A 24,804-nucleotide genomic window follows, 5' to 3' on the forward strand; every position below is an offset into this window, starting at 1 on the left:
GTATGTTTGTGGTTTAAATCAAAGTATTTTGGTTAGATTTATGAAATACTCCAGACACTGGCATTTTTGTCACATTTATAACTATTTAAGTTGACCAAAATCTACACACTGATCTTCATTTATTACATTTTTTGAATCACCTCTATTTTTCTATTTTTTTTTTTTCATTTGTGAAGATGATTTGGTTTCTTTATTTGTTTTAGACATTTTTCCACATTGTTTTGGCCTTTTTTAAATCTATACAGTTTCTCGATCTTTGTTTTAAAACATTAAAAAACTAACTGTTGTTTTTCCTGTAAAAAAAGCCCAAAATATAAAATTTAGAAATGTTTTTCTTTAGGGCAGTTTCAGGTTAACTGTGTATTAAATTAAACCAATCTGTAAAAACAAAGAAGCTGTGGGGTTGTGCAAAAAATGTTTTCAAGTATTACTATAAAAACTGTGTTAAGGCTTTATGATAGTAAATTAAAAAAAAAGTTAAAAATGTTCACTATGAGTAAAACAGCACAAAAGAGCCTAAAATCAGATAATTGTAAACACAATAATCCAATATCAGTATCAGATTTGGGGAAATCAGATTTTCTCCCCAATAATCTGATTTCTTTTCCCTTTTGTGAATTATTTCATGATGTTCAACAAAGAAGAATTCATAAATTGAAGTTAGTCTTCCTGCAGAATTGATGACTTTGTGTTTCATTTGAACCAAATGACAGCAAATCCACACAAACTGAAACACATTTGAATGAAATCATATAATCCATCTGGTTTATGGAGTAAGAATAGAAAGGAAGATAACACTTTTATCCTGAAAAAAAGATTATATCATCATTATTACCAGTATAAAGTGCATGTTTTAATTAATTAAAGTTTCAGTTGTATTGGACTGTAGAGGTTCTGGTGGATCAGATCCATCAGAACAATCAGGTTCTCCTCTTGTTGTTTTTCTCTTCTCCTTTTGCTGTGATCATTGCTCGTTAACACGGCGGCGTTAAACCAGCAGCTGCTTCTGCCGGGGCCGCCTGCCACACCGGCGCGAACAATTCACACTTTTTTGGGCCCGTCGGTTCCCACGGTCCACGCGCGCGTTAGCGCCGCTGCCCGCGCGTATTTTCACTTATTAAACTGTTCAGATTTTGATAAAGTCGCAATTCCATCACAAAGTCATCACTCAAAGATGATACTAGGACGGAAAATGTGTGTTTTTAAGTCATTCCTCTAACGGCCACGTGTCCGCCAGCTTTTACAGCCCCAGTCTGGACTTTAGGAAAACACCTCAGGTGTGAAGGGCTCCGCTTTAAGCGTGCGCCGCCGGAAATGAGGGGTGGCGCGCGGGTGAAGAACAAGAGCAGGGCGGTGTTTGGGTGCAGCCCCCATCGTGCTCCTGGCCGCACAGTGGAGCAGCTTGGTGTGTGGAACAATGCTGCACCTCCTGCGCTCCCGCGAGTGGCGCGTGCGCATCTGCCCCACAGGCTGCAGGTCAGCAGATGTTCAAGTGGTGACTGGATCTGGCTACTTTTAGCGGGATTTGTAATTTGATTTAAAGACACATTTAGACTTCAGTGTTTGAACTGATTGCTGTTTGGTTCCTATGATCTTACTTATATATATTTCTAAATAAAGTTGGATTAATTCTGTTCATTTTACATTTAAATATTTGTTTTAGAAATGTGGTGGATTATTAAAATTGTGAGAAACACTCTCCACTGAAATAAAGAATGACAGTTCATGAAAAAAAACATTTATTAGTAACAATGGAAATGAGACTGTGGAGTAAGCCGACATGGTTTTATGTTTCTATACAGCACTGGGCTTCAAACGGCTACAACAATCAGAGTTTTCCACCAGTCCGGCCCTGAGCTTTTTGAAGCTCCTGCTGCAAACTCGTCAGAACCTCCCGATGGTCGTCAGCCCTCTTCTCCATGTCTTTGAGGAGCGCCTCGTATCTTTGACTGAAACAGACAAGAACAAAAATGAATGAATCACCTGAAACATAAAGCAAACGTTGAAGTAATTTGCAATGGAAATATACGAATATTTATTTTTAATAATATGATGGATAATCATAAATAAAGACTGTGAATATATCATTAATGATTTAAAATATTTCCCTGTTTTAACAGGTTCTATTTAACAGATTTAACTTTAAATTCTTACACTGCCCCCTATTGGTCAAGACAGAAATAATAACTGAATTAAGCCCACATGACCAGTTTATTAACAAATGTCTAAGAATAATTAAAAATATTTAACAGTTATCTGCAACCGGATGATTGATCTGTTAGAATCAACTACAGCAAAGAGCTTAAAGATTTAAAGATAAATCTATAAAAAATAACAGGTAAAAAATGTAAACATTTATGAGCAGCAGTAAAAACATCAAAATGTACATTAAAAAGCCTCACAGACAATAGTGTGACAATGAGAGACAAAATGCTCCTCATGATTAATGCGTTGGCCATAATTTCATGAAAAGCTAAAAGTCATTTCTTACAGATTTAAGCTACAAACTCCTATACGATTTCAATAATATAAAAGGTGAAAAAAAATGAACGAATGAACAAATTATTTTCTAATAATACAGATAGTTTTTCTTAATTAGTGTCAAATTAGTTTTGTTTAAACTGAAAGTTTACTTCCATTAATTAAACAAACTATTCAACAATAACAAAAATCCTTTAGTAATGATATTATAACAGGATTCCTACAATTTTTTTCAAGTTGGATTTCCGACTTTTGAAAAATTAAGACCAATTTCTTTGGTTAATTTATTAACTATTTCTAATTTTATTCATTTATTCCCAAAACTAGCTTCATATATTGTTTGTAGTCTGTGCCATGATGCTTTAATGCACTTCTTATTTGATCAAAAATAATTTTGGTTAAAAAAAAAATCATATTTTCAACAAGAAATTTGAAACTGAGACATTTCAAACATAACAATTTTTAAGGTTCAGATATCAACTTTTTTAAAAAATCTTTTTGAAGGTATTATTTCCAAATTCAATGTTTTTAAGACTTCTTAAGACCTAGCAAGGACCCTCTATAACTATAATGGAAAAAGTTTCTCCTAAAGTATCTCAACTGCCGAGACAGACAGATATAAAACTATTTTAAAACTTTAGACATAACATAATTCATTTAAGGCCTAAAGTGACAGCCGGTGGGACCCCATTTATAGCCTAAAGATATGCCTATTTACACTTTTCTGATTGATGAAATGTATATATGTTTTAAAACTACAACTATGGGTTGCTTGGGTTAAAAAAATAAAAACACCATTTTGGACTGTCAGTAAAAGGATATAAAATCCTCAAAGTTTTCAAAAGATTGACTATTTAGTGGAACTTGAATGTTACTATGTTCAAAGTATGGGATGATATTGGACCAATTATTTGAAAGTTTAAACCAGGATTTATTTTTTTTTTTTATATTTTCTCTCTGTCTATCAAAGACAAAACTTTGGATCTCCCTGGTTATCTGTATTAAACGACTAAATGTGTTTGTGATCATTTGTCTAAAACCCAAATATTCACATCTATCCTGAATTTTCAGGACTCCAGCTCTCCATAAAAACTAGATTTCCAATTTCTGAAGCTCATATTTGATTACAAATACAAACAAATAACGTAAAAAAAATGATAAACATAAAAATAAATCCAACTTTACTAGGACAAGTCATTTTGTTTTTTTAGTTTTATTTTGCCAACACTTCCAAATATTACCAAAAGATCAGTTTTCCTGTGGCTGACCATGAAGGTCAACCATGGATCTAGAGCTGATGGAGGATTTCGATGTGAACTCTTTCCTTACATTTCTCCAGTGATGTACTCCAGTCTTTTTGTCACCGTGGCTTTGGCTTCATCCAAGTCTTGCTTCACTAAAACAGGACCGATAAGCTTGTAAACGGTGTTGGAACTGTCCAGCAGACCGAGTTCCTGGAGGTACAGGTGACACCTTCAGTCAAACTGAACACACACAGATGCATGAATGGCAGAAATATGTGTAAGGGTTACCTCTTTTACAATGTTGTTTTCTGTCAGCTGCGTCTCCAGTTTCTGCCTGACGGACATGCTTTTACTCACATCTGAGCAAAAAAGACATTAAGTTTGAGTTTAAATAGTAAATAAGGTGAAAATACTCCACAAAACATGGATGAAAGCATGGCTAGCTCACTGCTGCCCGATTTGGTAACAACATGGCACACGAGCAGCTAGCAGGCACCTTACCTTTCTGCACCTGCGAAAACTTTTCTAATTCCGCTTTTAATTTCTGCTGAATAGCCTCTGCCATGTTTATTTTATTTCTTATTTTAACCGTATAAACGCTAGATAAATGTATCTAGATATTTCAAGGCTAACTGCACTGTATTAGAGAACTGCGTTAGCTAACCGGAAAAAGAGACGGGTAAAGCGGAAGTTGTGAGAGATTCAATGCGCTCCGGAAACTCGGACTTTCCAATGTCGTTCAAGAAAAGATTTTTGTTTTAAACTTTCTAGGTGTGCTTTAACAGTCAAATGTATATTATATAATTTTGTTACATTATATGGCACGAAATGTGAAAAATATTTTTGTTGATTCAGATTTTAAAGAGAAACAGTGGTGAATGTCAGGTTATCATTAAAGTATCTTTAAAGTATCAAATAAATAACACAAAATAACATTAAATGTTAAATTCAATTATTGCCGCAATCCATTTGAAATCTTAAATCTGACTTCAATGAAACAAGGGACCTCCAACATCGAAACTGTTGTTCTCTATTCTATTGCTCACATTAATTACCATAAGGAGTTTTCACTTGGAATCAAACTACTGTTATTCAAAGAAGTAGAGATAAATACAAATAAGCTACAGATGTGAAGAATGTCGCTGTTTCTATAAAGAGCTGGACACTTGGAGCTGAGACCCTGAAACTGGCAAAAAATTTGATTTTTTACGGCTTGGTTTGCTTTATATCAATAGGGAATCGTACCTTAAAAAGTTAGTTTAAGTTAAGTTATTCAAATAAAGCCCTTTGAAATATATAAGTATTAAAAGTACTAAAAGATCCAACATGTTCACATTGACCTTTTGAGTGTGTGGGCATATTTTAAGCGACAAAATATCTCTAAGTAGTTGTTGTAGTAGTAGTAGTAGTGATGGTGGTAGTATTGGTAGCAGCAGGAGTACTAGCCGTTTCATTAATGTTTTGATAGTGCTAGCAGCAGTACTACTAGTAGGAATATTTTTATATAAATTCCAAAGTACATAGCAATAGTGCTGTTATTTTGATTGATAGTAGACGATGATTGATAATAGTAGGCAAGTAGTTGTAGTAGTAGTAATTGTAGTCGTATTAATAGTCATCTTAGTTGTAGCACTAGTATGTGGTAGTTGTTTTGATTAAAAAGATATAATACATCGTGGTAGTGGTAGTAGTAACATTATAGTTTGAACAAAAAACTCAAACATAAAAAATGTTCCCATATTTTTTTTTCCTTTTCATTTATTTGTTGTTGTAGTTGTTAATTCAAAAATGTTATATTTTAACTTCTCTCTCTCTCTCTCTTTAATTTTTTTATTTTATTTTATTTATTTATTTTTACAGAAAATACAACTATCGACTTTACTCAATGGTATAAACATTAACAAGCATTTATGAATAAATACAATTATTTTCCTTCATGTTTTACTCCAACCTGCACTTGGTGCCGGGCGTTTTTGACGCAGTCGTATTTACGACGTGTTTACGACACTTCTTCACGCAGTCGCTGGTCTGCTTCGACATGGCTTCGTCGTTTTGGAAAGGTGTTGTCGGCGTTGGACTCTTCGCTTTAGCCCACGCTGCTTTCTCGGCGGCACAGCGTGAGTTTCGTGTGGAATGACGGGGACATTCGTCTCGTGTTTGTCGTTTATCCCGGGTCGCCTGTCTTTCATTGGGGCGTTGTAAAAAAGTCAGCTCGCGGGCCTCTGGGGTTAGCATTCAAGCTAACCAGAAGCTAACTGAGCTTAGCTCCGCTTTGAAGCCAGACATTCATCATCGCTGCTGGTTTAATTCCGCCTAAAACATTAGTATTTGACATTCATATAGCATCGTTTTTTATTAAAGTGTCTAAATGTCAATTCTTCCATCAGATCGAGCTTACATGCGGCTCACAGAGAAGGAGAACGAAACGTTACCAATTGACGTGAGTTAATATCCGATCTTATTATGCGGTTTTCGTGTCACCGGGTAATCCGATTATGATTTTTTCCCCCCATTCTTTCTGTGACAGATTGCACTGCAGGCCTTATTATCGTTTGTGATCACCTGTTACGGGATAGTGCACATCGCAGGAGAGTTCAAAGACATGGACGCATCGTCAGAGCTGAAAAACAAGTAAGTGCATTTCTGCAGAAAATGTGGTTTAAAATTAAAAACTACACGCCCTAACGGTGAGTTTTTAGGTTCAAACCCCAGGCTTGACAGTCTTTTTCTTAGCCAAGAAATTTAACCCACACCACCATCGATTTAATAAAGGACTTTGGGTGGGAAAGTCAGATAAATGAGCAAATTTAGCATTTTATTTTGAAGGACAATAAGGTATAAATAAAGTTTTTTTTTTTTTTTAAGGTAAAGGCATTGACCTGAATATCTTATTAACTGTCTATGGGTAAAATGGCAATTAAATTAAATACATTGAATTACCCTTTTTAATTTATCTTTATTAATTTTTTAAAATGATTTAAAAAAAGATAAGTTGAGATTCATTCATTCATCTTCGTTGCCGCTTTGTCCATTTTCGGGGTCGCGGGGTGACCCTGGCCTTCTTGCTGTGAGGCAAGAGCAATAACCACTGCGCCACCGTAAATGAAGAAATTAAAAACTAAATTGAGATTTTCAGATTAATCTAATAAAGTCTAAACTGACTTTTTGAATGAACAAGCTTTTATTTTGACACATCAGAAAATCACTAAAAATGCATTTTATAAACCATAATCTTTGTTGTTTGTTTAATATTATGAGACAGATCCTGTATAGCTGTTATCATATGATCCGTAAATAACAAAGGACCAATGCCATTCAAGTTTTAATTCTAAAAACAGTTAATTTTATTTATAAAAAATGTTTTAATGCAACAATTACTTCAGATTCAAAACTTTTGACCTTTTTATTATTAAAATGATGAACTCTTGCAGTGAAAATTAATGAGACAACTTTTATTTTCCAATAAAATAAATCAACATGCTTCAAATAATATTTTTTTCTTTTATTGATTGATGTTGGCTTTTCTAAGTGAGATCTGATTTAATCATCTTTTTACCTTTTTCAAACCCAGCTCATTAAAAACAGGTTTTCTCTAAAGTTTGCCCTTTAACTGCTGAACCTCAGAGTAGTTATGTTAGAGTTTTTTTTCTTCACTGTATCCTAACACCTACACTTCATTTGAAGCTACATCCAAAGGCTAATTTAATGGTTTTTAGGATGTTCTGGGTAGGAATTTTCTTTAATGCAAACAATCTACTGATAAGTAGTTGTGAAGATGTATTTTAAGTTGATATTTGTTCACAAATACACCCTCTTTTGTGTAATTCTTTCTCCTCAGATTACTTGTTTTGGTAGCCTAGTTTCAGCCTTGCTTTGACTCAGACTGAGGGCGTCTCATTTGACTTTCAGATATTTTGGTTTTTAGATCTTGCAGCTGAAAATCAAGTAAAATGATCAGGTCTTCAACCAGGCTGTAAGCTGGAATGGGTAGTTGGTGCTTTTACTATTTGTTTTAAATTTTCCGAGACTAATATTCAAATAAAATAGTCAGGTTTTCAAAATAAACACTGATTTTAAACTCATATAATTCTAGAGTCATATAATAATAATAAATTAATTACAACTTAGGTTTATGTTGTTTTATTACAAATAAATGTTAACGCTAAATGAAAAAAAAATAAAAGTACTCATAGTTCTTTTTGTGTTTTCTAATTTCCTATTAAACAAAATATAAGTTTTTATTTTTTTATAGAAAGTGAAATACTTAACTAAATGAAAAAAAAAGCAATATTACTATAAAAAGTGAAAAAAATGTCTAATTTATTGCAGTACCATACACCTGTCATAGTCCCAGGTTTTGCTGCATGTTAATAAGGGAGGAAATGTCTCCCTCTGGTGGACACTTTAGAAATTACAACTTGAACCAGCAATTCCTGTGAATAATTTCAGGCTCAGATAAAAGGGAAAGTTTCAGGGATTTTAACAGGAAATTTACACCCCAAATTTTGCTTATTTAAATGTCAAAATATTAAACAGGCTACTACTTTCTTTAATATACATTAAAAAAATAAAATACATCAGAAACTGTTGATAAGGATTAGCACATTAAGAAAGAAGTGCTTTTGCTGTTGAAATGTTGAGTTTTTCCCTTGTTTTGCAGTTTTATTCTTCTGTGCTAATTTATTGAAACAAATATTGCTCTTTTTTTGTCTCCCTCAGAACTTTTGACACATTGAGGAACCACCCGTCATTTTACCTGTTCAACCATCGAGGTCGAGTGCTGTTCCGCACGCCAGAGGAGGAGCCGTCCTCCGTACACAACCAGCAGGCCCTCCCCAATCCCATCAGGCTACGCAAGCTGGAGCATTTGCACTGAGACTGGCCTTTTTTCCTGCCTGTAACAATGTCATCGCTCAGATAGAAACTGGTTTTGTTTTTAGACTCACAGGGAAAAAAAAACCCTGAGAACTCATCGTCTTGTTTTCATTTTTATTTGTAAATAAACTAATATTCTGACTCAACATGCATCTCTGTACAGAACCGACACTTCAACACTGACTGTGCCAACCCATCCTCTTTTGGTTTTGTTTTCCACGCTGAGTTCTTTGTGCAAACAGCATCAAATTGCTCTGGAGTCTTAAGATAAAGAAAAGGCTTCCCTGTTTGTCCCTCCTGACGTGAGCCGGATTTATCCTTGTCCTTTGTATATCTTTTGTACGAGGCAAATGAAATGAAACCTGTTTATTTCAACGGAAGAGTCGTGATTAAAAGGGGAGACTCCCCGATTTCCTGCTGCAGTTATTCTAACTGATGAAGAGGTTTTGATGCCGCATGTCAAACGGGAAACTCACAATGGTTACCCTGAAGCACTAACAGTACTGGTACATTCATCTTCATGTTTTACCTTCGTCTTATTCTGAGATCCAACAGCTTTTTTTAATTTAATAAAAGCCGTACTGATTTTACCAAGTGTCTTGTAGTTTTTGGTTTGACTTTTTTATGTTTTGGGTCAATTGTTTGGATTGGATGACCTTGAGACTGCAGCATCCAGGATGCAGTAAGCAGAGGTGGACACTAGGTGGCAGAATTTCTTCCAATTTCAAAACGAATCTGAATAAAAAAAGAATTTTCAATAATAAAGAAGGACTGAAAATTTAAGCCAACTTTAGGGAAAATTGCATGTAGATTCATTTAAGTTCCTATTTTTTATTTTAATTTAGAAATTCAAGCAAACCAAAAACATCAGTAAAAGACAACAGATGCAGCTTCACTGTTTGGTTTTATTATAAAATGGTAAGTTCATAAAACTTTGCTTTTTTCATATTTAACAGCTTTACAAAAAAATGAACATTGTGTTTTCTTCAAAATATTTCTTATACTCTGACGTAAATTCACAAAAATAGGTCTATATTTCCTATGAACATTAGAAAGTAGTGTATGTGTGGAGTACAACAGGAACAAAGGAGGAGCTGGCTTTGGGTCAAACACTGCAGAGGACAGACGGGGCAGCTGTGCAAAGAGTCCAGACGGACGGACGGGCGGGAACGCCATAAACCAAGCAGCTCGCCGTCTGTTTACGGGGATCTCACCGGATATATTGCTGGAGGAGGAATCGACCACAGGACAGGCAGCAGTGAGCTTCAAAACACTGAAAACTGACTAAATATTGTCAAATGAACACTGACTTTAACAAGAAGCTCCTCTCATAAACAGACACCAGCAGGTGGGACGATATGTGCAACTTCTTTTATTTTGGCCATCTTTACTTTGAAATCTAAAACAGTTACTATGGCGATATAGTTCTGAATAAATGGGATGCTAGAAGTGTTAGATAGTTTAATAGTAAGGAAAAGTTTGGTAGTTTTTTTTAAAGGCCCACTCTGATCATCTTTAAAACGGAATTTTATTTTTAGACAAAATTAAAAGAATCGTGTTGCTTACTGGGACATAGTTTCTGCAGAGCGGCTCATTAGAAATTCCCCTTTGAGTTTTTGGCGCCCAGAGAGTATTCAAAAATATGATATTCAGTTGCATTGTGTTGTCTGCTCCCGATTCACCACATTTTGAATTAAAAAAATACTCAGAAAGGCTATTTTAAGCTTAATTTTATTAAAATATGTCCCCCATCATTAGAAAAGAACATGCTAAAAGCACCAACTTTTCATCAGAGTGGGTCTTTGAGATACATTTTCTGGAATGCAATTATCTGTTGCAGCAGAAAATGCCACTAAATGCTGGCTTTAATGTCTAAAAGCAGTTTGAGATTTGACAAATAAAAAGCAGAAAATGTCGTGTGGATTTTTTAAATGAATCATTTCTATGAAAAACTTCTCAGACCAGCTGAAGAAAGATGAGCTTTAAAGCAGCTGCTGCCTCCTTTGCTCACTTAAGGTTGGTGTGTGTTGGCGTGTTTGTGTGCGTGGTTACAGAGACGCCTCTGTCAATATGAAGAGGAGTGGTTCTTCTGCCCCGCGGGGCCTTGCTCCGGCCCGGAGCGGAGCAGTAACAGGCGGTCCGTGTGCTTCCTTCAGGACGCTGAAGTCCGGCGGCGGCGGCGGGGATTAACTGCCATGATCGTTGTGAAGCTGCAAAAACGGCGACTGGTTCTCCTCCAACTCTTGAAGGGCCGCCTCCAGCTGCTGGATCAGAACCCGCTTCTTAAACCTGTCAGGAGATGGAGCAGAATCAAGTCAGAATTTCCACTTTCATAATAATACTAATGAGAATTCTTGGATTAAACAGTAAAAAAATGAATTAACAGATAATTAAATATCTACTTAAAGACCCACTCTGATGAAAACTGTGTGTTTTTAACATGTTCTTGTGACATTTTCTGATGATGGAGGATTCTTTGGAACCGAGGGACTAAGTCCTTTGTTGATTCTGTCCAGAGCTCCTTTAGAAAAGATGGTTTTTAAATCTCAATGGGAGCTTCCTGATTAAATAAAATTAAAAATTCATGTAAAAATGGAAAATTCCATCAGGGAAAAAAGTGCTTAAATTTGCTTTGGAAACCCCAAAAATGTTCAAAGAACCATTTTTACAACATGACATTAAAGTTTTAGGCGTCATTTCATAAAAATGACAAGAACAAACGTTTTCAACAAACTAATTTACATTATTTTGAATGGAAACACAAGAAACAAACTTTGACATTTGTCCTGGAATTCAGTTTTTTATGTTTTTGTTTTTTCTCAAGTTTTCCTGATTGTCTCAGAGGAAAATAATAAAACAAATTTGTCTTTTGGAGAATAGTTGGATCCCGTTGGATATTAAGAGTTCTGCTCGGCTGGAATCTGCTCACAGATGGAGGCGTGGCCACCTGTATTCAGGGTGAACAGATCGACTCCTGCAATGGCGGTGGGCAGGACCTTCGCTCTACATTTTTTTCCAATTTATTTAATAGGGGCAAATAAGAAAAAAAACATACATCATTACTGTAAAACAACTTGATGTCTGCGTCACCATGTTGCTTATTTGCAACACCTGCTCCAAGAGGAGCTTTTACAGAAATCATAAATATGAGTAATAAAAAGATGAATATAATAAAAAAATAATAGTTTTTAAAAATCACAGAGCCATAGTCTCTCTTTCATCCAATAAAATCTCAATCACAGACGTTCATTTTATCACGCTGATCTCACAGTTGGGTAAAAAAATGTGAAGAAACCAGTTTTATCATTTACATCAACTCTGATTCGGTTAACGAGGATGACATTTATTCCCAACTAAAATAACCTCAGTGTTTCCTACCTGGCAGCTTCCTTGATGGCGTGATGGATGAAGAACCTCTTTACGGTCTCCGGGCCTCTCACCTGCTGCAGCAGACCGAGGATCGCCTTATAGTCTGCAGGTCAAACGCACAGAGTGAGTTCTCACATCGGGATGAAGGTGAGCAGACTCGCCGATCGCCCGTTACTCACTTCGTCCCGGTTTGCGGACCTCCTTGATGACTTGGCTGCGCAGCTCTGCTTGGCTGCCGTCCAGCGGAGCTATGAAAATGGTTTCCAGGGCGACGTCAGCATCAGCATCGACGTCGGTGTCGTCCGGCTCGCTCTGTGGACTCAACCGCTCGAAGGTGAGTTTGATCTCTGGAGGCGGATCTTCCAGAGGATCCGGAGGAGGTCTTTCCTCCGCCACGCCGACGTCTTCCTCCTGATTAGCTGCCACCGGCTTCTCCTCTAAGCCGAGCGGAGACGGATGCTCTGGGTCGGCGTCCATCTCGTTCTGCCAGCTCTCTGTAGAGTCCAGCTCGGAAACGCCGTCTCCGTTGCTCTCGGTCACCATCGTGCAGCTGCCGCCACCTACAGATGGAATAACGTGACCACCGGTACGAATCCTTCCCACCGATCCGAACAGAACATTGGTGGTACCTTTGAGTTGTGGAGCGGGTTTGAGGAGACTCTGTGGGGTCTGGACGTCCGACAAACTCTTTCCTGTCGCCGCGTGGTTGTTCCCCAGTGGAGTCTGCGGTCGCCGCAGCAACGGCGACATGCTCCGCCTCCGCTTCATGGTTGCATTGGAGTTGGAGTCGCCGGACATCCCCCTTTTCTTGTTCTGAGGACCTGCGACAAACTCATCCGCCTCGTCGATCATCATCCCCTGCGGAGCAGCAGTGGCGTTAGGGGTGAGAGGGGCCGACTCAGCACGCCGGCGAGCGCCGCGGCGTCAGAAACGGCTTACCTTTTTATCCTGCTTGAATGGATTCCCAAACGTGTGCAGCCTCTTAGGCTGATCGGGGTCGATCTCTCGCAAAGGAGACGGCATCATTTTGAGGTATTCCTGATAGTTTCCCATCTGAGCCACCGGAATGCTGTGCAGGTAATCTACCGGGAAAAATGGGAATTCCTCCTTACTTCAACTCTTCAAAAAGATCATTATTATCAAACAGTACCTTCATCCTGCCCTCGGATCAGCTTTAGAGACGTCCGCAGCAGATTGGAGCGCATCCGGGTCAACTGATCCAGAAGATTCCGTCTGGGAATGTCGTAGGCATTCCGGTACGCTTGAGGTTTCACATCCTAACAAAATTGAGAATCCTCATAAGACGAAAACCCTTCCAGGCTGAATCACAGCGGATTCGTGAGCCGACCTTATTGAGGAGAGCGATCTGGAAACCGGCGAACTCCTTAAAGTTGACGTCTGCCAGGCGAAGAGGCCCCTCCCCCGTGATTCCCTGCAGGAGCTGCTTGAAGTCCCGCCGGTGAGCCAGCGACAGCGAGCTGGAGTGGTTCTTCACCTTGATGCCAGTTTCCTGAGGAGCCTTCTTACCCACCGACACAATCAGGCGGTCCGACTCCAACTTTGCCTTCAACCAGAAACATAAGAAGTTTGAAATAAGACCTGTTTACGCCTCCTGTGAGCAGTCTAAAAGTGTAACTTTATTCTTTTATTTTAAGGCATAAAACAAGCTTTTTTTAAATAAAAAAACAAATATTCCCAGATAACATTCTGGAATCAGTTTTTTGTATTTTTAATATGTATTTTATTTGCTTTTATGTTAAGCTTCTTGTGTTTTGGTCGAAGAAAAGGCGCTATACAAATATATTAAGTTTGAAGCATTTTCTCACTTCTTAGTGACTAAACATCAGCCACAGAAAAAGCCTGCTAAAAGGTGAGACCTGCTCCACAAGGTGACCTGTGAGATTGTTGGTAAAAGGACGACTCTTCTGCATCATTCACCTGCTGGTTCAGCTTCTTCAGGTAGGAGATAACACTGTAACTCAGCCCACAGTCCAGAGTGTCTGCTATAAGGTTGGGTGCTCCCATCATCCTTAGCGCCTTCTTCAAGGGCTGTTGTGAGACACCAGAGGAAAAAGTGAACATTTCGATATTTAAAGGGAAAAACTAACAGCCGCTTGTTACCAGGAGGTAGTATGGAGGCATCGTCTTCAGGTACAGCTCAAAGGCCTGGCGCCACTTGAGGTTTGGTTTCAGTTTGTGGACTTTAAAGAGGTCGTCTGAAACGAGGAAAAGCCGAGTTAGTCCGAGTCTGAGCCTGCTTGAGTCAGACGAAACGGCGAAGCTCACCGAGGAGTGGAAGGAGGACCGGGTAGTTGTAAGGCATGACGAACAGGTTAACGCAGGTGAGGGTGGTGCTGGCTTTCAGGTATCCGAACGGCTGTCCCAAGTCGGTCTGCTTCCCGCTGTTACTGACAAACACCTGCCGGAAAACGAGTTCGTAAAGCCTCTGTTGGCTCCTCTCGCCACGTTGACTTTTGTAGCTTACCTGCCAGCACATGTGAGGAGACTTCCGTTCCAGAATGTACTGAGTGAGCGGGGAGGGCTCCAGCTCGTACTTGTCAAAGGGAAGCTTGTCGATCACCATGGGCTCGCAGTCCACGCAGGAGAAGCGCACCAGCGGGTGGGCGGAGCGAGGCGGCTGCGGGAAGAGAGATGAACGAGAGAAGGGTCAGGCGCATTCCTCTCAGGAAGGAAAGTATGACTAAACAGATATTCAAATCTCTTATCTAATCAATAAAAACAAGCAGAAATCTGGTGAATTTCATAAGTGTGTCTGCTGTACTACTCAGAATGAAAACTGCATGTGTCGCTGCTGTTTTTTTTTTTTTTAAAACCTGCTCAACCTCTTTTAAGATCACGAGGTTGCTGGAGCCTATCCCAGATTTGACGAAATACAGTTAATTCAGTTGCCAACAAACAGACGCCACCATGTTGGAACCAGAAGTCGGAATTAATCAGTGATTGGTCAGAGTCAGTCTGTTTCTATGGTGACCCCTCTAAACCAATCAGGAATGAGCTCGTTGTAAGGAGAATCTGTCAATCAAACGGCTTGAACGTTCAACACGTGCTTTTATTGAGGCATCTGATTGGCCAGTTTTATAAATTGAACACTTTGCAATAATGAAAAAAAATGAAGAACATTTTTAAAAAGGTATTAAAGCAAGAATGGTTATTCTTACAAATGGAGTAAAGCGGTTTATTTCTCAATAGAAGTCTATGGGATGTTGGCTTCTTGGAAGCAGCGGCTACTTTCTGTTTGGATTGCAAGGGGGGGAGGGGCCACTCAGTCCAGTTCTCATATACAGTCAATGGTTCACATCAAGGAACAATTTAGAATCATCAGTAAACCTATGATGTTTTAGGAGAGGACGTGCAAACTAATCAAGGTGAGGTGAGGGCCACTACACCACCATGCCGCTCAGTTTTGAACAAATTATTTGAAAATAGTTCTATAAAAGAATGCTAAGAGGAAAAATGATATACACTTGCTTTATGTAGTGTAGCATAGGAGGACTTAACCACACGTCAAAGTGCTCATCTGCATGAGACATCAATGCTTACCAGAGTTGGAGAGTTCTGGTCCGGCCAGAAGGACTCCGGGATGGGCCAGTGACCCACCGGAACTCCTGTCTTTGGGTTTGGTCTCACGTAGATCAGCTTGTGGCAGCTGTGCCACGCGTGCGGGCTAAAGGACGGCGCCGGTCGACCGGACTCTGCAGAGTTTTCTGCTAAAACGAGACATGAAGGAGATGCAGATTTCAACTCTGAGACTGATCCACCCTGATCTTCTTTTTATCTATTTTAAAAGCGTTCCCAGTGTTTTTTTTTTAATATGATTATGCCGTAATAGCCAAAAAAAAAATCTGTGTTGTTTTCTAGGACACAGAGCGGTAGGACATTTTTAGGACATGGGATTGGTTCTGTGGCCTTGCCTTCTACAACAAGCGGATCCGGCCCGGTCTTTTCAAAATGCAGGACGACCCCACTCTGAACCTTCTGAACCAGAGACTCCAGACACTGATTTAACATCCTCTGCGTTCGAACACAGTACGACCGTCCTGGAGAAATCAGAGACAACACTGAAACCTTTCCGTTTGGAGCATGAAATGAGCGGAGCGAAGCAGCGGGACGAACCTCCAGTGACTTCGCACATCTGAGTGATGGCAGACTCGTCTGTGGGAACGCTGCCGAGCTGCTCGTTATCTGGCGCGGCGGCTCCGGGCAGCCTCAGAACTAGTGCAAACAGACGCTGGTCCCAGCGAAAAGGCTCTTTGGTCAACTCGCTGCCAGCCAGGGGGGAGTTCAGAGGCAGATGCAGCTGCAAAACGGAGAGGAAACTGTCACATGACATCCCCCGTGTGCTCGTTTCATACCAATAAAGCTTATTTTTTAAATAAAACTCGTAAACATGCTTTAGGGCCCACTGCAGACAACACATCAGGTTTGAAGATTTATTCATTAATTCTTTATGTAGGGGACAGTCAGTGGTAGAGTGTCCACCCCAAGACTTGGAAGGTAGTTTCTATTGCATTCAGTGTCTTTGTGCTTTTTTTTTTTTAAACTAGAATTTGATTGATAAGTTTTTGACTGCCTTATTCATACTTTCTGAGTAATAAATCACAAACACAAACAAAAAAACGTAATTTCTGCTTCCTGCTGGTGATGTCAGGCGCCATCTTGTTGTCTGCAGGTCCCTCTCCAAGTCACACACAGGTGTGACAACTAACCAAACATCAGCGCACACGGAACATTGTTATTCTGGGGGAGAGGAGCCAGAGTGGGGTTGAGAATTGGTGGGAATTTGTCCTATGAAGATCTTATCCTGTTAGTCTGGGGATTTGAACCAGCAACCCTTCAGCAGATCCACCAACAGGCCTCCACATGCATGTAAACTGCTTTTTTTGCAACAATAAACTCCCAAATAAAGTCATTTCTAACAATCTGCTATCAGTGACAAAGTTTGTAAAAGAGTTTTCTCCATTTTTTTAATCCTAAATTTATATTCTGTTGCTCCACTTGGATAGTTAAAACTATTTTTTTTGCTTAATTTCAAATTATTGTCAATAAACTGACTCAGAATGGGCCCTTATTTTGAGAAATAACATCTCATAATGATATTTGCAGTGATGAAACATGGAATGAGACACAAACAAAACACCAATAACATGCTGTACATTTTGGGGGATTCGGGGTCTCACCTCGTCCGGCACCCCGGAGCTGTGTGTAAGCTTGTTGCCGTCGGTGATGGTGATGATCACAGACGGCTCGAGGAAGAACGGGTTACGGCCCTGAAGGAGAACATAACACGCAGCAATTAGAGTCCGAGTCAGGGAAACAGTGAGGCCGTTTGTCTGGTCTGTTTCCGTGTAAAACGCTGATCTGGGATCTGTCACACGCAAACCTGTAATCTAAAGTAACAGATAAGCTTTTATTTTAAAACTAAAACAGAGATGAGCAACCTTTGTAAACCCACACTCAGCTCTGAAGCTGAAATCTCTGCAGAACGTCCTCGTGTTCCTGGTCTGAAGCGACACCGTTAAGGTCGGCCCTTTCTAATTAGAAACATACAGGGAATGCCTAAGCAGATTTACACTCTCCTGATGCACACAGCTCGTCTGGCTGTAGTAATCCATCTCTGCATTGGAGCACGGCTTTATGGGAAAGATGCGAGGAGAAAATAAGTGTTAAGACAAGGTTGAGTGGATTAAGCTGCAGTCGAAAGTCAATATTATTCTTGTTATCCTCAGGTGGAAGAGTGAAGAGAATACCAGTGAGGGTGCTGTCGTGATTATAGGAAACCCTATATGTGATTAAATTATACTATTATTTATGGTTAAATGTGTCATGTTTCCTTCCTTAAGTAGACAAGTTTACTGTTAAAGTAACTCTCATATTCAACATTTTCCAAGTCTACAGGTTACCTGTCCATAGTTGTCGATTCCCGAGACAAGACGGTTCAGGTTAAGCAGGTCGAAGGCCGTGCGGAGAGCATGGCCTAATGTCGTCAGCCCAGATGCCTGCAGGTTCTTAAGCTCGCACATGAACGTGGCGTGATTCTCCTTCCAGCCTGCCTGAAACACACGCAGACGGTGGACGGTGTGAGGACGCTCCTGCACAGCGAAAACACACCAATACCAAGCAAGGCGACCTGGAGTCCCCGTGCACGGGCACAAAACCAGAATAGATGCACGCCCACTCACAAATACATGCAGGGCTTTTACAAAACGCATGTGCACCACGGATCCAACTGTTTATGTGATTTGTGAAAGGATGCCAAAAAAATGTATTTTTATATTTAATGACTGAACAACGGAGGATTAAAAAACAAAAATGATGTTTTTCTTCTTAGCATAATTTGATTGATCAAAACCCAAAAAGTTTTTACATTTTTAAGCTTAAAAATTGCATTTGTAGAAAGGCTGGCAATAGATTTGAAATCCAAAATGTACAAAAAAAATTAGTGATTTAAACAACAAAATAATTATCAACTAAAAGAAGATTATTTATTTAAAGATCAAAAATGGGCAGAAAATGTGAAGCATGATTACAAATTTAGACCAAAGATTCAAAGTTATTCATCAAATAATTGATAGAAGTTTGTATTTTTGTATGTTAATTCCTTAAATAAAAAATTAAAAAGCAAAATTGCTTTTGTTTGTAAAAAAAATGTGCTGCCTGCGAGGACAAAAAAAAAGTACAAAAAACTTGGAGAGCAAAGGCAAAATACAGAGAAGTATACATGTATGTGCATATGAACACATATACAGCACATATATACAGTAGATGTGTATTCAGATTTATGGAAAAAGTACAGCAATTAAAAAAAAACAAGAAACGATGTCATTTACAGACTAAGTTTGGAATCTAAAATGAAAATCCTTCAATATTTATTGGTGCTTAGTACCAAAAAACTTTGAAATCTGTGAGGAAACATTCCGAAAAGTGGTGGGAATTGAAGTTCTCCTCAGAATCATAAGATCTGAAATCCTTTGAAAGCTCAAATCACATTGAAAACTCTTCTAGGCTGACAGTAAATTATTTTTTTTCATTTATGGGCCATTTTGATAATATTTGCACCTAAAAGGTCTTTATTATCATAAAAAGTTGATAAAATAAAGATAAAACTTTTTTTTCTCAAAACATTTAAATATTGTCTTTTTTCGTATTTTTAAGTGATTATTTCAGGTGAATATAACACTGTTGGACTTGGATGCTGCAGCAACAATCATCCAGAAACTGCTTCCCATTGCTGCACATGATGAGTTAGAGATGAACTCCCACAGGAGGTGATGCGAGTGTTTAAGTGCTCGCTCACATCTCTCTGGTCAAACGCTAATGTCCTACAAGCTTACATCTTTAGAGGAGGACGAAGGGGAAATAGACCTTCTCCACAGAAGGATGGACGGCAACAAAACGCATCAACATGCAAACTAACTTGCATGAAAAGGATCAAAATCTGGGTTAGTGTTTTGTAATTTCACAAAATCTCTAAACTCCTGCAACAGAAATCTTTCCTGTTTCCTCAACCGGCTTGCCTCTGTCTCCCTCCACATCAACAATTTACTGCATCTGTGACGGCACAGAGTAGCCTCGATAAGTAGAATCCAATCCTCTCATCATAAACCTTCAGCGCACAAAGCAGTCAGAGACAACAAAGGGGCCCGGTTATTAAGACAAAAGGAACTGAGGAAGGAGACGTTGAGGACAGACATCACAGATAAGGAGAATCCCCTGCGACAAACACCACCAAGATGAGCTTATCAGATGCAGGACTGCCCACTTCTGACCAGACGCCGCTCCAACAAGCTGGATTTTAGCTTGCTTTGTTAATAAAGTCTTTACTGCTTGTTTTATAAGTAAATCTTTTTAGCTACGCTACAACAATAAAAACAGTTACTTGCTGACTCAGTAACTTTTTCCAGGTTTTGATGGTCCTTTCTCAGATTAAACAGCTACAGTAGTTCATTTGAAATACACCTCTGAGTTGTGGGCGAAGAGTAAGTCTTCCCCCATTTCCCATCATCCCTTTGTTTATGCCCTTTACCGCTAGCTTACAGCCTCACACATCTACAACCTAACTTTAGCAGCGCAACAAAAATGACGAGGAATATTGGAGCTATCCAGCCATACAGCTCAGATGAGGAAAACGTACATGGATTTATTCGTCTGGAAGTGTTCATTGGACTGAAGCAGAACACAGATCTTGTGCCCTGCGGACAGCTAGTTCCTGATTCACAACAAATTTTATTTTTAAAAATATTCACAAATGCAATTTTAAATTTAGTTTTCTTCATATATATCATGAGAAAAATGACACAAAAACATGTTAAAAACACAAAAAAAAATGATCTTCTTTGAAGTGGGTGTTTAAATACTGTAAGTTTTTTTTGTTTTTACATTTTCTAAATATAGTTTACACTAAAAGAAATTTTGTCTTTTGTTTTCTCATTCAAACATGTAAATATGGGGTGATAAAAGTAGTGACTGCAGTTGTTTGTGGTGCAGTTACTACATGTTAGTGTAGTATTATGCTATAAGACCAGTGCTGTATCTGAGTATGGTTTTCAGCTACTGGGGCAAATAAGGACTTTGGGGTACTTTTACTATGCTAACCTAAACCAGTAAATGTGTAAAGATGGTGCTTTTGATAAGGAAAAATAATACAGGCCTTAACTTCTATTTAGGGAACATAAAAATCGTTCATATAATTTGAAATCATCGTTTAGTTATTTATTTAATTAAAATGTTCCTATAAACTTAAACAAAAACAAAAAAAAAATATATTTATAAGTTAAAAATGTCGCGATAAAGAGGGCTCATCAACTTTTCCCGACAGCCGACCAATAGTAATGCGTGGTTGATAGAAGAGGCGGGGCGAAGGATTATTGACAGTTCAGTTACCCTATCAAAACATTGTAGTGGCTTAAAAAAAAGTGCGACGTCAAAGCTCATCAAACATCACCCCGCCTCCTTCTCAACGCCCGAGACTGTTCTCGACACAAAAGCAAAATGTCCGCTGGATGTTCGGAGGCAGTGCGGCTCCAGGGCTGCGGATATTCGTGCAGTATTTGGGCGCTTTCGCCGCCGGGAAGGCGCTCAGCCCAACCAAGCGGATAATAAAGTATCATTGACAGAGATTTACGTGCGACGTGTTGAATATAAAAATGGCATCATTTGCAAATTACCTTCACTCCGTATGGTGGCTCATCGAATGTAACTAGCATGTACCTGTCGCCTCTACTAGCCGGGTCTCGGGCACGCAGCTGTCAAAAAAAGAATACCAAAACATTATATATTAAACTCGACCGATTCTCCCAAAGGGACCGCAGACTCACCAAAGGTGCATCTTACTGAATAAAAATCGGGGTAAAATCATTCTTTACCTTCATAAAGACCTCAACCGCGCCTTTAGCAACATCCAGATACGTCGTACCCAAATAAGTGCGCTGATTCATAGAGGCGGACGTGTCTAACAGGAAAAGTAAAATAGGCATTTTAAATGTAAAGCCGCGGTGGTATGTTTTTCTAAAATAATTGTTTCCCACATATGACCTATCATGCGGCCAAACAGTTCACACACATGTGTATTTATATATGTAATGATAAGCCCCCCCTCAAAAGAGGGCCGTTGCCTCTGCCCTCTCTGAATCTGCCTTTCTAGAGCTATGTCTCGGCTCCCGCTGTTCAACTTCTGCTCCTAACCGAAGAGAACGCCCATCTCCCTTTGCTGACACCCCATTGGTCAAACCTAGAACACTGGCCACGCCCACAGCTATTATAAATTTATAAAGAGGTCGTAACACTTTGTCCGACTTTCTTAATCTAGTGATTTATATGGTTTATGTGATATTACATCTACAAAACAAAAACCTATAAATTTACGTAAACTATACGTATCTTGTTTATTTTAAATTCGGAGTTGTTTCCGCGAGGAAAACTAACATTTCCCTTCAAGTGTCCTCTCATCCCGCCTTCTCCGGCTCCTACAAACACAAGGAGACACTTTCTCTCTCGCTCATCCACTGCTGCGTTTAAGGGTCCACACAATGTCCGTTTTTTTCATGTGACCACCAAAGTCAACAAGAACACGTGCAGTTATGAGACTTTAACAAGCTAGATCCTCAATAAAAAGACCCGAATCTTTGACCACCTCAGTAACGCTTCATGTTTGATACGTGAGCACAATTAGGAACATGTTTAGTCATGTTTTTAAAATGTTTAATCCACATAAAAACCCGAAAACACAAAAAACAGAGCAAAAAATCTCAAGGGAACGTCTCATATGGTTACAAGTAAACAAAAGAGTGATCTTGGAAACAGATTGGAATTATGGTTTACATAACACAAATCCAATTTTAAGAAGTATGTGCAGAGCAAAAGGATAAGATCTCAAGCAAAACACAGCAAATAACAATAACATAACTTTTTGTATATTTGAATTACAGATATTAATTCAGAACACTTTGAAGCAGACTGGTTTATATATATATATATATATATATATATATATATATATATATATATATATATATATATATATATATATATATATATATATATATAAACCTTTATAGTATCTAGAAACAACAATTAACTGATAACAGCAACATTTATTTAAATAAATCTTAGACGTAGGAATTTTGTTCTAAAACAAACTCTTCTTTGGTTATCTAATCTAATTAAGATACTTTTGATATTTGACAATGGTTTAATTGATATCTACAAATACTAAATTCTGTTATAATTAAATGAAGAAGGCGAACAAAGAAACAAGGGCAATTCAATTTTAACAGTTTAGAACAACACATGCCACTTATCTTTATTAAGAAGCTTTATGAATAAATTAGCTAACATTTTAAGCTGTTAATGATAGAATAGTGTGTGTGTTTGTTCATGCTGTCCAAAATGAAAAGGTTTCTAGAGTTTGTCTCAATTTTCCTGTTTGAAAACAGCTTGGGTTTATTTTTCCAAGCTCAGCTCTGATCTTGAAATAATACAAAATTAATACAAGTGTTAAATAGTCCCAGGACAAATAACAAAGCAACACTATGTCGATATAGCAAAATTCCCCTCTCTTATGGAGATAAATATGTTGTGTTGTGCATCTGTAAGCTGTGCCAAATGATGACTTTATTTTAGTCCCAATTATAAAAGCAGGTATAGTTTCACAATATTTTGAACAGAGATAATCACACAGTTCCCCTCATCTCTTGATTTGCTTCACAGGTACAATTCTCTCAACAGAAACTCTAAAATGAACTGCAAAATCAATCTCTGGGAGTAGAAAAGTATTTTCATCTGCAGGGGGCAGACTTGTTCATCTGTATCTGAAGATGTGTGTGTTTGTGCAGCAAAATATGCTGCTGTTTTTCTCACACTTTGTGTTCTTTTTATGCAAGTTGTTTTGCTTTGTAAGCATAAAACAAAAACACATGTGGAATTGAGTCACATGACCCAAAAAAATCACATGTTTGACTATCAAACTTCACACTGCAATTATGACTCAAACATAACGTCACAGGTGTGTTTGGCTTTCATATTATGTGTGTGTGACACACCTTAAAGCAACATTTGTTCCTCCCTATTAATGCTTGGTTTCTCAGTGGCATTGCCCATATGATGCTGATGGAGGGGGTCACCATGAATTCACCAGAAACTGAGAAAACCCAGCTGATATGGGATTTAATTCTTTGCTTGTTTTTTATTTATTTATTTATTTATTTATTTATTTATTTATTGCAAAGGCACTGTAAAGGGCTACTATTTGACCTACAAACCACACCATTTGGCCATTCAGGTTTTAATGATACGAACATACAACTGCTAAAAAGATAACAAAAACTAACAACAACGTTTTTTTATCTCTCTATAAACATCCCATGATGTTAATTTGACCACATTCTTATGTTGTTTTTCTCCTTTTTTGTCATATTCAGACCAATAACACGTGAAAGCCTCAGCATCTTCTGTCTGGTCTGCACGTAGCCAGCTGTCCCAGCATGCACCGCGACGCCTGCAGTCTAATTATTCACAAAGAAAAGAGACAACAACCGGGTGGGATCTCGGGCGCAGACACTCTGCGGAGTTCAAACCTTACTGGAGATCGTGTGCTGACAGTAAGGTAGATATTTATGTTTCTGCTTGTCATAAATTATTGGATTATTCGTGATGACCGCGCGCGCGGGTAACGTTAAGGGGCTATCGTTACCAACTGGGGGTTTCTTAGCCGGCTAACGCTAGCTACAATAGCGGATTTACATTAGAAACGGGCTATTTCTTCAAAAATAAAAGCAAAATATTTAATATTAGGTATTGAATTATTGATATAAAGTATTTATGTAACCTATTGGTATTTTTTTCAAGCGTCAATGTAATGGTAGGATGTTTATGTTTTAAGATAGAAACTATTTATATTAAGCTAAGTAATCATATTTATAACGATTTTAAAGCTAATTTGCGCGTTTTTATCTTAAATGATATTTCATTTGTGGTGATTTTTAGCCTTATATTAGGCCATGAGTGCGTTGCGACACTTGTCGAAGTCGAACGGTGTAACCATGTAAACAGAGAGACACGTGACCGGCCGCCCTGACTTGTTATCGTCTACTAATGAGCGCATTTGCATTTAACAAAACCCTCTCTTTACTGCAGAAGAAGACCCAGAAATCATAGGAAGCACTTTATAGCCGTTTGATAGAGACTTCAATAATCCATTTTAAGGTTTAAATTTATACCGCGGTGAAGTTGGTTTTACGTTGGATATTCGACAGACATTCGGTCAGGGTAAACCTCGCACGCTCACGGGGTCCGGGTCCAGTGCAACTCGGTCAGGGTA

General features: G+C 38.5%; 4 protein-coding genes across 6 annotated transcripts in view; 2 read left to right on the plus strand and 2 right to left on the minus strand.

Annotated features, from left to right (window-relative positions):
- Positions 1-1,722: 1,722 nt before the first annotated feature.
- pfdn6 (prefoldin subunit 6) lies at positions 1,723-4,439 on the minus strand. The gene is made up of 4 exons (XM_024283939.2): positions 4,227-4,439; positions 4,014-4,084; positions 3,811-3,935; positions 1,723-1,949 (listed from the first exon to the last, which is right to left on the minus strand). The coding sequence occupies exons 1-4, from the start codon at positions 4,288-4,290 to the stop codon at positions 1,829-1,831; spliced, it is 381 nt and encodes a 126-aa protein (XP_024139707.1). The 5' UTR covers positions 4,291-4,439; the 3' UTR covers positions 1,723-1,828.
- A 1,245-nt stretch (positions 4,440-5,684) lies between these two features.
- mmgt1 (membrane magnesium transporter 1) lies at positions 5,685-9,190 on the plus strand. Its single transcript, XM_024283938.1, has 4 exons — positions 5,685-5,842; positions 6,113-6,165; positions 6,253-6,356; positions 8,445-9,190. The coding sequence occupies exons 1-4, from the start codon at positions 5,764-5,766 to the stop codon at positions 8,599-8,601; spliced, it is 393 nt and encodes a 130-aa protein (XP_024139706.1). The 5' UTR covers positions 5,685-5,763; the 3' UTR covers positions 8,602-9,190.
- A 224-nt stretch (positions 9,191-9,414) lies between these two features.
- On the minus strand, positions 9,415-21,749 carry ints6l (integrator complex subunit 6 like). The gene is made up of 18 exons (XM_024284056.2): positions 21,353-21,749; positions 21,155-21,232; positions 17,891-18,040; positions 17,168-17,257; positions 16,104-16,287; positions 15,902-16,027; positions 15,531-15,697; positions 14,455-14,607; positions 14,256-14,388; positions 14,091-14,185; positions 13,908-14,018; positions 13,318-13,533; positions 13,120-13,246; positions 12,909-13,051; positions 12,599-12,827; positions 12,149-12,529; positions 11,979-12,072; positions 9,415-10,889 (listed from the first exon to the last, which is right to left on the minus strand). Exons 1-18 carry the CDS (start codon positions 21,461-21,463, stop codon positions 10,787-10,789), a joined length of 2,691 nt encoding a protein of 896 aa, XP_024139824.1. The 5' UTR covers positions 21,464-21,749; the 3' UTR covers positions 9,415-10,786.
- A 2,179-nt stretch (positions 21,750-23,928) lies between these two features.
- mospd1 (motile sperm domain containing 1) overlaps positions 23,929-24,804 on the plus strand; it is a 6,062-nt gene continuing 5,186 nt past the window's right edge. The window contains exon 1 of one of the 3 annotated variants that reach the window (XM_024283491.2): positions 23,929-24,090. The gene's annotated coding sequence lies outside the window, so the exon portion shown is untranslated. The remainder of the gene's footprint in view (positions 24,091-24,804) is intronic. The other 2 variants (XM_024283490.2, XM_024283488.2) reach the window with 2 other exon arrangements.

Source organism: Oryzias melastigma, linkage group LG10, assembly GCF_002922805.2.
Source record: "Oryzias melastigma strain HK-1 linkage group LG10, ASM292280v2, whole genome shotgun sequence".
In the NCBI taxonomy this organism is placed as follows: Eukaryota; Metazoa; Chordata; class Actinopteri; order Beloniformes; family Adrianichthyidae; genus Oryzias; species Oryzias melastigma.